Here is a 15,017-nt window from a genome sequence, read left to right on the forward strand (position 1 = left end):
TTTGTGCAGAAAACAAGTAGGAAATCCCAGCCTCATCACATCACACGATCATTGTCACCGTCAAGTGTTTTCCTTGGAAGAAGTCGAACCTTATCGCTGATTATCTGTCAAGCTAAGATGCCACAGAGCTCATGCAATGTTTTTCTGAGGATCGTTTGCGTGTGGTTCTCATCTGCCACCTAATGTCGGGCGTTCAGGTGACCTATCGTTTTCAATAATAGCTTTGTAAAGATGGACTATAAACAGTAGCCTCATCCTTGTGTCCTCTGAGGAGTTTTGCTGTCAGTTCAAGTCTTAAGAGTATGTCTGTAGTATTATGAAATAAATCCCAGGTTGCACAAATTTACAGTTGTCCTAATTGAATAGACTTTTTTTTTTTGAGAAATAACATTTACAAACAGTAACACTTGGTTTCTTTGTTGCATTATTTCAATAATTATTTTGTCAGTTCCCTTGAAATAACGAATTTGATCCTAATTCTAAGAAAAGGTAGACTTCCAGTTTAGTGAAATTAATGAATATTTACCTGGGTTTCAGTTCGAGTTATTCTTTAAAGGAAATATATCACAATCGGTACCACATCCCGAAGTTCCCTCCAGGAACGACGGGATATGATTGGTAAGTGAGGCACCCATGGAAAAAAATTAAAAAAAAAGAAGCATTACCAGCATTTACCCAAGATTCAAATTGATGTCAAGTCGTTGATGGGTGTCATGTGACACATGGTAAATAAATACTGTATATCGGTAACGGTTGTTGCGTAATGCAGTGTGACTCACGACAAAGCAGACGTCAACATTGTGTTTATATCCGGCATTGGCTTGTTTAGTTCAGGTAATAGAGTACAAGGAGGGGGGGGGTGTGTCCATGTTTGTGGAGTAACTAGTTCCATGTAAAGGTGATGCGTAATTAAATTGCAAACTAAAAGTAACTAATTAGTTACAGTTACTAAGCACAAATATGTAATTATATTAAAGTTGCTCTTCAAAATTTTGGTTGTTACAAAGGGGTTTTGTTAGTTTTGGTAAAAAGCTTATAAGGTGAACTATAACACTGATTCTGCTGCTTCGCATGTTTGCGCCGTTGCAGGGATCACTTCCGTCTGGCGCTGCATTTATTTGGCAGAATGTGGACCAATTTTTCGCCTCGTTTTTGGATGATAAACGCAGTGTTTGAATTCACACTGCCTCCCGTATACCAATTAAATCAATGTGCGTCGCTCTAAGTAACTAGTCAAGTACGTTGGCAATATTGTTGGACAAGACTGGATTACAAGATTATGCGGGGAACCAAAAGGAGAGAAGAAAAACAACAACAACAACAACAAAAACAACGTAATTTTTCAGCCACATTTGGAGCCTTTAAAAGGCCACAAATACGGACCAGGAGGAAGGTACAGCCATCATGAGCGAGCGTTACAAATTTCATGGCTTGATCAAAATCAGAGCCCGAGTTACGCAAGTTGTTGTTTTTTTGTGGGCGCTGTGTCTGTCGCGTCTGCGATTTTTTTTTTATTTTTTTTTTCCATGCACATGACGCATGACACGCATGGCATTTTCTGTTTTGGAAGATGGTAACGGAGACATTAAAATACACCGGGACGCGCACGGAAGTGTTTTGAGTCACATTCGCATTTCCAAAGGGCAGAAAGTCCCCGTCCCAGACATCAAGTCACGCGCCCAACTAGGTGGTTTTTGTTGTTGTTGTTGTTTTTTGGCATCCGCAGGGTGGTGGTGCGCCGTGATTTTGTCCTCCGCGCTCTGACTGTCAAAACACCGAGTTCTACTGTGATGTTGTGAGGCGCCTGACGGAAAACGTTCAGTGCAGATGACTTGGAACTGTGGCACCGTGCCATGTTGGTTCTCCAAAATGACAATGCGTTGAAAATGCACACTAGTTTCTCGCTGGGTTTGGCTCCCCGGAACTTTTTTTTTTTTTGTTTCCCCGGAACTTTTTTTTCCTGCCCCCCCCCCCCCCCAAAAAAAAAAAAAAAAAAAAAAAATTGAAAAAAAAAAAAAATCACAAACTTTGATGCAGTCTCTGCTCAAGTTTCACGCGTGTTAAAACATCACAGACGTACCCGGACCCCTGCTCGCAAAATAATGTGTAACGCGGGGGGGGCTGATTTTGATGAAGCCACGAAATTTACGTACCCATTATGGTTATAGCTTCCGGCTGCTCCGTGCACGTCACAGTGTTGCGTATCATTTGCGCACAACAGGAACAATCTTGTTACTTATTAATCCATCTTTTTTTTTTTATATATATCGTCCGGACAATTTTATTGGTTGACATTGGCTTATTACAGATGTATCGTTAACATACATGTCGGTTGATGTGAAATCACTTTCATATCTTTTCTTAAAAACACGGCGCAACATGCACTTGTTTCAAACAGCATTTATTCTTGTGTGAGAAAATATTGTCTCAGGCAGATTATAGATCTTGCAGTACAACTGAAATGACAAGATCAAAAAAAAAAAAAAATCTCCTGTGCCACAGAGGAAAAACAAAAACAAAACAAAACTCATAGGCGATAACGGCCACTGCTGCCTACAGAGAAAAGGGTCTTGTGCCTCCTCTTTTCTAGAGAATATGTTTCCGAATACCATCACTGTTACAAAGATCTACTTAGCATCGTACGTACATCTTTTTCAATATTTTACTTTTTAAATAACACTCTCGACTGCCACAAATTATAAATTAAAATCTAAACTTGATTTTTGCATTCCTTAAATTACTTCATGTAAGCCAATATAAACATACATTTACATATTTACAAAACTATACACATGCACTTTTACTACACTTAGGTTGTATACATATGTGTATAAGCTGTACACGCGCGCACGCACACACGCACACACACACACACACACACACACACACACAAAGGTTTTGCCACACATATGGCTCCCGGAGGCACCAACCCGACAAGTTTGTTAGAACAGACCGTTTGTGCTTTTCAAATCTTTTCAGCCAAGCTTGCAGATTCTTCAGTGACTGACCGCAGTAGACTTTGTCTTAAAAATTCTCTTTACCTCCGTAGTGGCTTCACATCTCATAAAACCGGGTAGCTGCACCGGGTACTCCCGACATTCTAGTTACATATTACAGTTTCACAATATGGAAAAATAATTAAACATCTCTGGAGTCTCACCAGCGACACGTCATAGGTGGACTAAAAGTTCAAGGATGTTTGCACTGGCAGCCGTTTGGGACAAAAAAAAACCAAAAACATTCTTTAACACTTATGTTGTATCTACTGAGCAATTCTCAGAATTGTTAAATAAATGCAAACCTCGCCCAAACCATTCAAATGTAGAGACAGTTATGCTCCATTTGGGGCTGAGTTTTAAATTAGATGGAAGTAACAGGTTTGATGTAATCCCTGGAATTAAGGGTGGGCGATATGGCCCAAAAGGAATATTCAATACTGTATATTGATTCCGTCTTACAACAAGCTTTTGAAGGCAAAAATGCAAATGTTTGTCCGCGGCTGTCCGAGCCAAACTTCCGTAGAGTCCAGATACGACGTGAGCGTTAAGTGGGACTTTCATACTTCATTATACACAGTGACATTTTTATGGCAAATACAATGTAAATATGTTTTGAATCAAGACACTCCCTTTGACGATTAAATAATTACACATTTTCACTAAAGTCTTGACTCGCTTTGGCCAAAAATAAAAACTCTCTGAACATATAGCGACAGTGGTTGTGTAAAACTTTTAAAAATGACAGAAATAAATGAAAAAAATGAATTTATGAAAGTCTTTAAGCACTTCGTTTCTTCCATTTTAAAATTGCGAGCAACAGTCTTACTCAGAAAACCTTCAAATACCATCAACTGTTGGAAATGTAATCCTTTGTTTTACTTTCCCATATTTTTTTTTTAAGAGCGTTGAATAAGCTTCTATACGTTTAACCAGGCAGCTTGTTTAAGATGATCAAATCTTTCAAATCAAATCTATATAAAATTAGAGGGAGTGAAGTTAAGATTTCTTCTCACGTGATTTAAATGCACCATAGCCCGATCATATGCAGTGTGTACAGACTTGCGAACGCTGGGTTTCTTGCCTTCCATTAAGCGCAGTTTATCTATTGTGTCATCCATACCCAGCAGCAGTAGTTTGTTGCGAGGGAGCCATTGCCTGAAAACCAAGAGAGACCATTTTCAAAGTGACCAAGACTACTGGCAAACAGATTTAAAATTGCTCTCCGTCCTGTCTGAACCTTACCATGTTCTCTTGGTGTCGAAGAAAAGCACCAAGAAAAGCTTTTCGCCCTCTTCTGATTTTCCCCATTCACCCAGTTTGAGCACCTCCACAGGAGGCACTGGAATGGGGATGCCGTTGTGGAGAAGTCCTTCTTGGGGCATGTATGGATCAACAATCTGGAACAAATCATTTTGTCAGCTACAGTGCATCGAATAATTATTCTCTTCCTGTGGTTTTCCCACAGGTTGAAGATTTCCTTGTAGTGGTAGGTGGGGTGGGGGTAGGGTGACTGATGTTAATGCAGAGACTCATTCAGATTAGAGAGGGAGAGCATTTCTGAAGCTACGATTTACAGCTCAGTGTGCGAGTCTCTACTGTGTTTTGCTGTCATTGACAAGTCTACCTCTGCTCTGCTCTCACGCTTCACTCGGACGAAGAGCGAGGGGAGATTGTCCGCTAGAAATTGATCGCGGACGGCGTCGTTCTATCCGACAGTTAAAAAAAACAAAAAAAAGGTATTAAAATGGGTCGGCAAATATACTCCCGAGTGCCGGCCCAAGTAAGGTTTATGTGTGGGAAACACTGACCTTCTTCTTAATGCTAGCTCCGAAATCTGAGTATGTGCACCGTAAACCGTAAGATCAAATACATTCTCACCATTGCTGGGTATGATGGATATCCTCTGGATTTGGCCCAAACAAGGTCCAGTGGTGCAAGCTGGGTCTCACTATCTAAAGACAGAAGTGTAGACTTTCCTGTGAACAGGATATTCCAATATATTCAATGAATTTCTATTCATGACAGCTCCTGAGCCCAAACTGAGAATTTTATGGAACTATATTGCTCATGACAACTACATGTTTGTTTTTTGTGTGCAAATTCTTACATTATGCTTCAAGTAAAACACACACACAAAAAAAGAGGCATTTAATTGTATTTTGATTGCCTTGTCATGATACACACCAGACCCAGAGATGTCTCCATTCTCACTGCTAGGAACTTTAGCCAAAGCAGGTTTACCCCGACTACGTTTGGGAGGGGAGGCACCACAGCTGAGAGGTGAGAAAAGCAAGAGGTGGGTCATTTTTCAGTTTAAGTACAATTTAAAAGCGATATAAAAGCTACAATTCAGTGCCTAATAATTTCAAAAACAATCAGCCACAAAGGAGCATTTGCATATTCTTATTCTAAATGAACTTTTTGTCTTCAAGGCTTGATTGTACAAATGTTTAAGTTGGTCATTTAAGGCTGATAAATACAACCTTATCATGAGAAGAAGCATGTTTGTGAGGTTTCATTTGCGTCTAAAGTTGCTATATAAGGCTGTTTGTTCCAAAGAATAAAAAGAAGACTTTCACACAGCCGAACTTCAAAATCTGCTGCTGCAGACATAAAGGCAAATTTAGCAGTGTCAGCTGGGGAAGCGACAATAACGGAGATATTGGACGAGAGAACACTATAACACCCAATAGGTGATGTTATACTGTTGGTACCACAGATGATGGTACCGGACAATATCTGTCTGCAGCTGTTGGAGCGACAAACGTTCTTCTAGCAACTACTGAAATGCAGAAGTTGTTGCACAGAAATATTATCTATAAATGCAAAAATTGTTTCGCATCGGGTTTGTTTTACACAGTATTTGTTGTTAATTTAATGAAGTCTTCGTAAGTCAAACAAACATGACTTTTAACAGGGATGGCTGCTTGTAAATTTGGATGAGAAAATGTGTGAATGTGAATAGCACTAATTCCCTGACATTGCTCGTACATGCCACTAAAGTCTGTTTGTGCGAGTTGTTTTTGCATGAGGGTCCATTGCGTCTGTGACCCTGCACTCACCTTAGGTTTGGGTCGTCATCATCGTGGTCCGCAGGGGAGTGCTTTCCATTTGTCAGGCCTAGCAAAACCACAAATGAAATGGTGACAAATATGGACCGGACGGGACAGTCGAATGTCTGCAGTACTGCAATCTGTTCTGTCCTTACCTTCTTCTGTGGGTAGTGGAGGCAGTTTGACTGCTTCACTTTCTGAGCTGGGGCCTCTGGACCTCAGGTGGTGTGAGGAAGGAGAGGGAGGGGTGGGGGAGGCGTTTGGAGTCGGAGGTAAAGTGGTGATGTTGTTTACATTGGGTGAATTTGGGCTGCCAGGGGTGCTATCCAACCCATTGGTTTTATCCTCAGAGGATTTCCCGTTCTGCTGTGGGGGGGATTTGCTTTTGGCAACCCGTGCCCCATTCTTAGCTTTCTTAAACAAAACGGATGTGCGACGACCGACTCCAACCAAAGGCAGAGTCGGGGGTGTGCCCAGTGGTGTGACCTCATGAACAGCCTCTGGTTGGGAAGATGGCGTATCTCCGACTTCCGCCTCGTCTTCACCATGGCTTTTGCTTCCACTGCGTGACGACCTCTGACGTTTGTAGGAGCGCCCGGGGGACCTTCGCCCTCCCGTTACAATGCCCAGGACTGGGGGCTCCAGAGGGGCATCTCCTGGGAGTGGCGACGATACAGGGCAGGTAAGCTCCAGCACGGGTGGAGAGTCATCTGGATCAAAGACAAATTTATTTCAGGATCATGAAAACAGCTGAAACCAAATTTCGATTAACCTTAGAAGTAATTTATAACTTAATATCTTCAGACATTTCACTGGTAGTGGCATTATTTTTTATTATTTTTTTTTTTAATATATCAAAAATCAACCAAAGTAAACCAAATGTCTTTGCAGGCATGGTATTAGGAAATGCTCCTATTTGACGTGTTGTAGACGAAACAATAAAAAAAAAAAAAAACAATTATCAGATTAACTGATCATGTATTAACAGTGCCATAATTTAAATAACTTAACAGTGTATTAAGAATGTCATAAAACCAAATGGCATAAAACAAATAATACAGAGTAAAACTATACCTGTTCCAGAGTTGGACACCGCTGTCAAAGGTCCATTATCCACATTTGTCTTATCCTTTTTCTTCTTCTTTTCCTTCTTGTCCTTGTCCGCATCTTCCTCCCCCTCTTCTTCGTCTTCCTTTCCTTTGGCCTCTTTGTCATTACCATTTACGGGCTGGGCATTTTGCTGCTGCTGGTTCACCTTCTGATTCAGAGTGTTGATCTCTCGGCGCAGCAACCTAATGCGTTTGGTGCGGCCACCGCTGGTGCGCATGGATGTGACCACGTCCAGTTTATCCAGTAAGGCCTTCAGCTGCTCATCTGTGGTTAAGTGCAGCCTGTTGTTGGGGTCCAGGAGTGAGTCGACTGCATTGATTGAGAGAAAACAAAAAGGAGGAGAAAAAAGAAGAAAAAAAGAAAGCCAGATAACCAAGTGCAGCTTGTGGGTTATGGTCATGAAACACATTTTAGCGAAACGGTTAAGACCCAGCTCACCCACCCTTCTGATTTATGATCGCTCTAAAAAATTGTCATCATAAACCTCCTCACTCTTCTTCCCGGTCATCGAGTCTATTCATTACGACATTAAACAGCGTTACAAATGCTCTCCCATGCCTCCGGGTGAATGGAAAGTCATAAGGTTTTTGAAAGTAAAACTTATATGCTGGTTGATTATACAGAGGGTTTTCTTTGCGGTTGTGTAAGTATTGTGTCTAAAATTAGCGCATACGTTGTGTAGCTTAATATTTGTTGTGTGTGACTAAGACTAACTTTTGTCAGGGTTTTCCCCCGGCACCTCAAAAACAACAACAACAAAAATATAACACTAGTTTCCCACCTATGCTGTCACAATACGTAGTTCTCATACTCTCAACTCACCGTCATCCCACGTACAGTGGTAGAAGCCGTGTTTGTTCGGAGCCTCTGGCAGGTGCATGCCAGTGCTGGGGTCCAGGCCGATGCTCTGAGACTGCCTGTGGGCATGACGCAGAATGGCTCCCCCCACCTCCCGCAGTTGTAAGGCTGCTCTGTGGAACATGGTGTCCTTGGAGTTGTACTTGAGGCAGTTGGAGATCATGAGGTCAAAGTCCTTCTCTAGGTCCGCAATGGAGCAATAGGCATGTCCCTCCAGTTTAGTGAACATGGTGGAGAAGTCCATGGGTTGGGAAATAAACTCCAGGTAATCTGGGACCTCAGTAAATCATAAAAATAAGAATGTCAGCTGAGTCACAGTAAAGCAACAGCAACCATGCTGCTGAATGTATTACAGACGGTTTTCTGACTGCACCAACCTCTGATAGGTTTACAGGCTGAGAGAAGATTTTGGCCATGTCCTTCTCTTGTAGTTGCTCCAAGGTGGATCGCAGAAGCATCAACGCAGGGGTCAACTTCAGCTCAAGAGCAGCCTGCTGAATTTTCATCTGAGAGTGATGATGGTAAACACACAGGGGAGAGAGAGGAAATACATGGTCACTGCACAAAGTTCAAATGAATGACAAATGCTGCAGAGAGCCGAGATAAAGGGTGCCTCTAACTATTATTTCATTATCAATTCACAACTGATTATCTCCTCATTTAAATCATGAATCTTTTGGTCTATGAAATGTCAAAAATAGTCAAAACAAATGCCCATCCCAATTTTTCAGACATTATATGTTTGTTTTTTCTGACCAAAACTTTAAAAAAAATTCTCAAATCATAGACCACTACAAAATAATCCAATGATATTTACACTCAAGAAGCTGGATTTTGGACAATTTCACATGAAAAATGAATTGATCGATTAACTGATTATCACAGATGTTGCAGGGGTTTTCACCGTTGTTACAGCTCTAACATGCCTCAGACCTCCTCTTTAAAGCACCTGTTCTCTCTTTAGCCTCTCTCTCTTGCGGATGAGTTCCACCAATAGCCGGGCTCTTTCCAGGTCTTGTCTCAACTTTTGCCAGTATCGTAGCTCCTCTCTTGCAGCGCTCAGCTTCTCATCAGGCTCCTTCTAAACACGAAAGAAAAAGATGTCAGACTTCTGGTGCAGCTTTAAAATTCAGAATTAATGTCTGCTGCAAGATATTTCTGCGGCAGTGAGGAAGTATTATGGGCTCAGAGACCCAGGTTTGCTCCTGGGTCAGTTTGAGGACGATGCCAGGCTCTTATTGCGAGATTCATTCAGTCTGTCACTCAGTTTTCCAACAAAAAAAACCCAAAAAAACAAAACCATAATTGTCAAGTCACAAGTCAAAAATATTTTGTTACGAAGCTAAAGTTACAAAAAAACAAAAGATTGGCAAAATTTCACACAAAATTATTTCATTTGCACAAAATACACAATTGCATCTGCAATCTGCATACTTTTTTTTATAGGTTGCCTTTTAAAACAATGGAGGAAAACCACCGCTCCACCCAGCTGGACTAGATAAGCAATAAGCGCAAACTCAGTAAAAGAGATTTACTTAGATCCACGCAGTGCATCACTTTATTCTAGACCTATGTAGTATAAAGTGATATATTGTGTGTGGACATCTCTTCTTCCTGGCGTTTAAAACGATAAAAGGGAATTCTGTAATGAATTATATTTAAACAACTGTGGATAAATCTTTATTACCTGCACTTTCACCTGACAGCCTAAATGATTGGGCAATAACTTAAAAGTCCAATATTCGCCTCCACGGCAGCAGGACGTCCACTGCTAGAACCGTAAGACTGTGGCACCTACCTTTGAGGTTGCGGAGGTGTGGGTGTGTCGTGACCTATTTGTATGCCATCATGGTTGCCAGTTAACGTCATGTGCTCCCTCATGGAAATGTTGTACAGCTCAACACAGGTCATCACGTCAGTCTCTCTTCTACCTCCCCACTTTGCTTGATAAACAGTGAAATGCTGTCTGATCGCTGGCTTACGTGATTAGTGTGATGTCGGTTGGGGTTTTGGCAAAAGTTTATCCTTCAACCTTTTGGCACGGGCGCTTTTTGTCTGCACCCCATGTGGCCTCAACGCTCCATTCAAATTAATAAGTGGATGGCCGTTATTACCATGTTGCCTGGTTAGGCGTAGATGCAGCCCGAAGGGTTGTGTGGATTTTGCCGTCCATCTTAATCAGCCATCCCAAAGTGTGACGTCTGCTTTTATGTATGATTTCAGCACGTGAGGATACAAACAAGGTGTGTAGTGGTTTGGTTCCGGTGACTTGGCTTACACCGCTTAGAGCAGACTGGTTCTCTGAAGGCCTCATACTCTATTTACAGTCTTATCATGACAGTATAATGTAAATGAGAGGGTTTAATTGCCTTATAACGTTACACTATGGCTGCATGAATTTCTGTATAAGTCTAAATAAATGTTTGACCCCCCCCCAATTTTTTTTTTTTATTTCACTTAAACCATCTGCAACCTACTCAAAATGACCCAGCGACCCACTTTTGGGCCCCCACCCGCCAGTTGAGAACCAATGCTGTAGATAATATCTCTCCTCACCTGTTCTGCAATCTTGTGGGCCTGTAGATGGGAATGGAGTCGGCGGATTAAAGGCATCCCATTTCGTGACTGTCGTTTCAGTAACCAGTAGTTATGAAGCCTCTGCATGAACTGATTCTTCCTCTGGACTTCAACTCCTGTGCAGATCTTGTTCAGCCTGTCGAGATACAACGCAACAGTTAAAGATTGAAACCTGTGTGGGGGATAGCAGTAGTTATAATAACACCACCACGTTGTGTGGCTTTACGATAAGGTCATTTAAAATATCAACGATTGCCTGTAAAATTCACTGGATCAGAACCGATGCAAGATGGCAAAAGTGTTCTCTTTGGATGGAGGAATATCAATGACAACTTTAATGCAACAGAGACAACAGCAAAAACAGGGCATGCAAATTTTAACAATATGCAAATGTCACACCTGTGAGACGGGATCTGAGGCACAAGCAGCACAGGAACGGTGGAGCGACGTGTCGACCCACCAGACCCTTTTGTATTCTTCTTTTTTTGGCCTTTGGTAGCCTTCTTGCTTGGTGGCGAGGGGGGACTTTGAGTGTATGACCTTTGACCCCGATTACCCCTGCCCCCCACGAGCCTCCCTTCCACCGACTCATCTCCAGACCCGTCCCGCCTAGACCCAACAGGAGAGTGATGTTCACAGAAAGCAGTCTTCTTCACAGAGAAGGTGGTGCCGTTGACACCCATCTCCCGGACTGGATCGATCTTCATAAACAAGCCGGCCTTCTGGGCGCAAGTGACGTGAAAAGCCCTGTAACAGTTGGCTTTGTGGCACTGAATAGACGCACCCCTGCCTTTCTGCTTGCACAGGTAGCAGGTTAGCTTCCAGCGAGCGGGGGGGATGTTCTTCACCCCCTCGACGGGCTCCAAGAACACAGTGTTGGCAAAGCAAACCTCTGGGATCCATATGGCACAGACAACATGAGCCCAACGTCCATCACTTGTCTGTTTGAAGGCACCTCCTCGGTTGGGACAGAGCACACAGTCTACAGGGCGGGAAGGGGACTGCAGGCAGCAGCGGCACAGCCACTGGCCCTCAGGTACGTAGGGCACGCCGTAACACTCCTGGTGGACGGCCAGGTTGCAGATGTCACAGAACAGGATGACGTTACTGTTCAGACATTCATCATCCAGACAGACGCAGCAGAAGGCGTCCTCGTCCACGGCACTCTGGGACAGAGCCTGGCTGCGGGACTCCAAGATGGACTCCCTCTCAAGGCGGTCGATCAGCAGCTCAAAAGTGTCCGGAGATACAGAGGCATGGCCGTCAGTCACCCTCTTTTGGTTCACCATCTCCAGCCAGGCCAAGTCCTCCTCGTCCATGTCGTACTCGGCCACACTGTCCTGCTCCTCCCCGGACTTTTCTATATAGCGGTAGTAGGCTACTGGAAGAGGAGGCGCCTCCGAAGGGGAAACTGAACTCAGCACGCGGAAGGTGGGCTCAGGCAGAGGACTTTGGTGGGCCGGGTGCTGGAAGGAATGAGTAGATCCCGTGTGCTGATGGGAGCCAGACCTTTGGTTCTGGTGAGATGTATTTTTAACACTCCTCCTGGTTTTACTGTTTGAGGGCTTCCTCCACGATTTGCTTTTATTCTGTGTCTGCTCGCTGTTCTCCTTGTTACTGTTGCACTCAGCAATGTCCTGGGCCATCATCTCGTCTTCCGTAATAACCGGCAGAGGATCTGAGATGTTAATCCGATGGAGCCTCCCTTCTAGGTCCACTTCCACTATTTTCTGGGCCTGGGCGTACGTCAAAGTCTCCCTGGATGGGGAGAGCTGCAGTCTGTAAGGCGAGGGGGGCCGCAACTGGCCAGACGATCCCCTGCCCCTTCCTCTGCCTCTGCCTCGACCCCTACCCATGTTGAGTCCGCTAACAACTGTCTCGCATTCCCACTTCCTCACCTTCCGCATGGGAGTTTACGCCAGCTTCCTAACGGATAGAAAGGAGGAAATCATGTTTGATGCAATGACTCAAGCTTCTGTGTCAATACTGTTTTCTACTTTGTGTAATTAATTATCTACAAAGATTTACTATAACTGCTGTATATTCATATGGAAAAGTATGAGAAAGATATAAAGGCTTGGATAGGGACAATGGGGTCTGCAATGTTTGTTAATGAGTGTCACATTGATCGAATGTAAAAATTCAAGCATAGTAAATCATCTGAAAAAGTACTTGCAATTTAAAAAAAAAAATTATTCAAACTCTGTCTAGTGTATGTCAAAGGTTTATTTTACATATTAATCAGAAAAGTCAAATGTTAAAGGTGATTTTGGTGCCTTACTTCCTACAAATATTTTACCTTTGTCAAAGTAAGTTACGGTGCACTTCAACTGTATTGGGTGCTACCGTAAAATATTTGTTGTACATAACTAATTTAATATCAATGTTATCAGGCCGTGGGTGCAACTATAAATGCTACATTTCAAATCAATATTAGCCATCGCTGTAGGTACTCTTATTGTGCCATTTCAACAGAAAAACTACTTAAGTAATACCATGAAAATATTAGAAAATGTCTCCAATTACTCCCTCGTAGACTGGTCAATATACCATCGTTTAAAAATGGACAAAAAGCTGTCCCGCATGTGGCTCCAAATGTGCAGGGTTTTCCACTGGTCACAGGGTAAGAGGGATTGTCGAAAACTATGCATTTTCACATAATTGTTGAATATCATAAGTACAATATTTATTAAAAAAAAAACACAAAAAAAAAACAACACATTGTGTCCCATAGGAAGAAAATAATAACAAACATTGGTAAAGCAAAGCTTATAGCGAATTCATTTTAACTGCAATTTCCTCACATTTTCTCAGGCAGCACTCAAATGAGTATTTTTCTGTTTATTTGGCTGAAATGCTATGAAAAAAAACCCACTTGGTTGTGGCCCTTAGGTGTTATAGTGGTAGGGAAAACTCTGAATGTTTGTTCTCCGTATGCAATTTTCACGCTGTTGAATGTATATTCCTGGGGTGAGAGAAGAATCCAACAACAACAACAACAAAAAAACAGTGTGGTAAACAAGAATTTCTAAAATGCTTTCTTTTATTCATTAATAATCCAAAAAAAAATTGGTGAATAAGTTGTCCTAAAACCTTGTTGTTGTATTTTTTTTTTTTTTATTCTATCAGTATGTCTTTATTCCTGGACAAAACAGCCACCGAGTAAAAGGGGTCAACTCTGGGGCTGCACTCTGAAATAACAGCATTTTAACCCTCCAAGCACTCTTGTATCACAAACACAACTCCAGTCAGCCGCGCATCGCATGCGGTGCAACTCAGCTGTCTCTCCATTGGTCCAATCAGGAGTCAGCAACACGGGCACCAGGTCTCTGTGACCAATCAAATGTTCGCACCGTGTTTTTTTTTTCTTCCTCCTCCTCCTCCCTCCCCCCTCCTCCCCCCCTTGTTGCTGTGCATAGTTAGGTTGAGAAGCGCTAAATACCAACCCGAGTATCTAACATCTGTCAGCCATTTTAAGCGCACGACAGCGGAGACGACGCTCGCGTTGCAAGTCGATTAGCAGCCCAATTACACCATGCAAACAAAAGCAACCAGAGAGCAGACGCATTGTACTGTGCCTAAATGCGTAAATTGATATGCATGTACACATGAGATCACGACGCTGCAAATGTGCAGCGTTTCGGGTTTTGCTTCGTGCTCCGGAGACACCCTGCAGAAAGACGGGTCTCTTGTCTCCTCTGTCTCTCTCTCCGATGTGAGACACGCACACGGATTTCGTGTGACGAAACTACAGCTTTTTTTTTTTCGAGTCATGCTGTAAAATGCCGAAAACACCAGAGGTTTTTTTTTTTTTTTTTTTTTACCTTTTGTGCTGTCGTCCTCCTCCGCAGCGCCAAACAAGAATAAAGTGCACCTAGCTAAATGTCAGCTAGTGACAGGCTGGACCCGCCGAAGGCGGACATGCTAGCCGTTAGCTTAGCTGGCCGGTAATTTCAGGAGCGACAGCGTCATCTTTCAGCACCTCGCTTCTCCGCCGTGACTCCGGCTACACACATGAACTCGACCCGGTTTCATTGGCGTGGCTTAAACCTTTCTAACGACGGTGGTTAACATCTTGGGGACCGCAAAATCCCGAAGATATCAAATTAATGTACCTTGGATGAGGCTAAATATTCAGTCAAGATGGCTTGAAAAAAAATACGCCCCTTTAGAAAAAAACAAAAAACACCTCAGCCAATCGAAGCGCTCCGCTTCGCCTCGCGCTCAACGCGCACCGATATCTGATTGGTCGACGCGATAAAGCGAATTCATCGGACCGCGTCAGAAGCTCATCACAGACCGAACCGAGGAGAAAAACAACGGGACATTTATTGCGCGCCTTCTGGCTTCATCTGCATCTCCACCAGACGTCTTCACAAACCTTTTCTAGGAAAGATATGAAGACTATTTTATTTTGAAT

At 42.9% G+C, this 15,017-nt stretch overlaps 1 protein-coding gene across 4 annotated transcripts; it reads right to left on the reverse strand.

Annotated features, from left to right (window-relative positions):
• Positions 1-2,385: 2,385 nt before the first annotated feature.
• On the reverse strand, positions 2,386-14,768 carry brpf3a (bromodomain and PHD finger containing, 3a). Of its 4 annotated transcripts, none has more exons than XM_069690807.1 (13): positions 14,713-14,768; positions 10,997-12,523; positions 10,577-10,733; positions 8,970-9,098; positions 8,398-8,526; positions 7,985-8,297; positions 7,127-7,471; positions 6,208-6,762; positions 6,062-6,119; positions 5,184-5,272; positions 4,878-4,975; positions 4,242-4,396; positions 2,386-4,154 (listed from the first exon to the last, which is right to left on the reverse strand). In XM_069690807.1, the coding sequence occupies exons 2-13, from the start codon at positions 12,502-12,504 to the stop codon at positions 3,971-3,973; spliced, it is 3,720 nt and encodes a 1,239-aa protein (XP_069546908.1). In that variant the 5' UTR covers positions 12,505-12,523; positions 14,713-14,768; the 3' UTR covers positions 2,386-3,970. The 4 variants fall into 4 exon arrangements, with proteins under 4 accessions (XP_069546908.1, XP_069546907.1, XP_069546909.1 ...); XM_069690806.1 differs by having other exon boundaries at positions 8,970-9,101; positions 14,713-14,767; XM_069690808.1 differs by having other exon boundaries at positions 4,878-4,951; positions 8,970-9,101; positions 14,713-14,766.
• Between the last annotated feature and the right edge of the window lie 249 nt (positions 14,769-15,017).

Source organism: Brachyistius frenatus, unplaced genomic scaffold (genome assembly GCF_029030835.1).
Source record: "Brachyistius frenatus isolate BFR_SWC_R1_liver_20210118 unplaced genomic scaffold, ASM2903083v1 Contig_10, whole genome shotgun sequence".
Classification (NCBI taxonomy): Eukaryota; Metazoa; Chordata; class Actinopteri; family Embiotocidae; genus Brachyistius; species Brachyistius frenatus.

Bases quoted from the DNA above. Each gene is read 5' to 3' on its own strand.
- brpf3a (XM_069690806.1), bottom strand. From the start codon at position 12,504: ATGCGGAAGGTGAGGAAGTGGGAATGCGAGACAGTTGTTAGCGGACTC. The intron at 8,298-8,397 runs GTTGGTGCAGTC...TGATTTACTGAG, and splicing joins AGCCTGTAAACCTATCAGAG to GTCCCAGATTACCTGGAGTT. The intron at 4,155-4,241 runs GTAAGGTTCAGA...CTTGGTTTTCAG, and splicing joins TTCGACACCAAGAGAACATG to GCAATGGCTCCCTCGCAACA.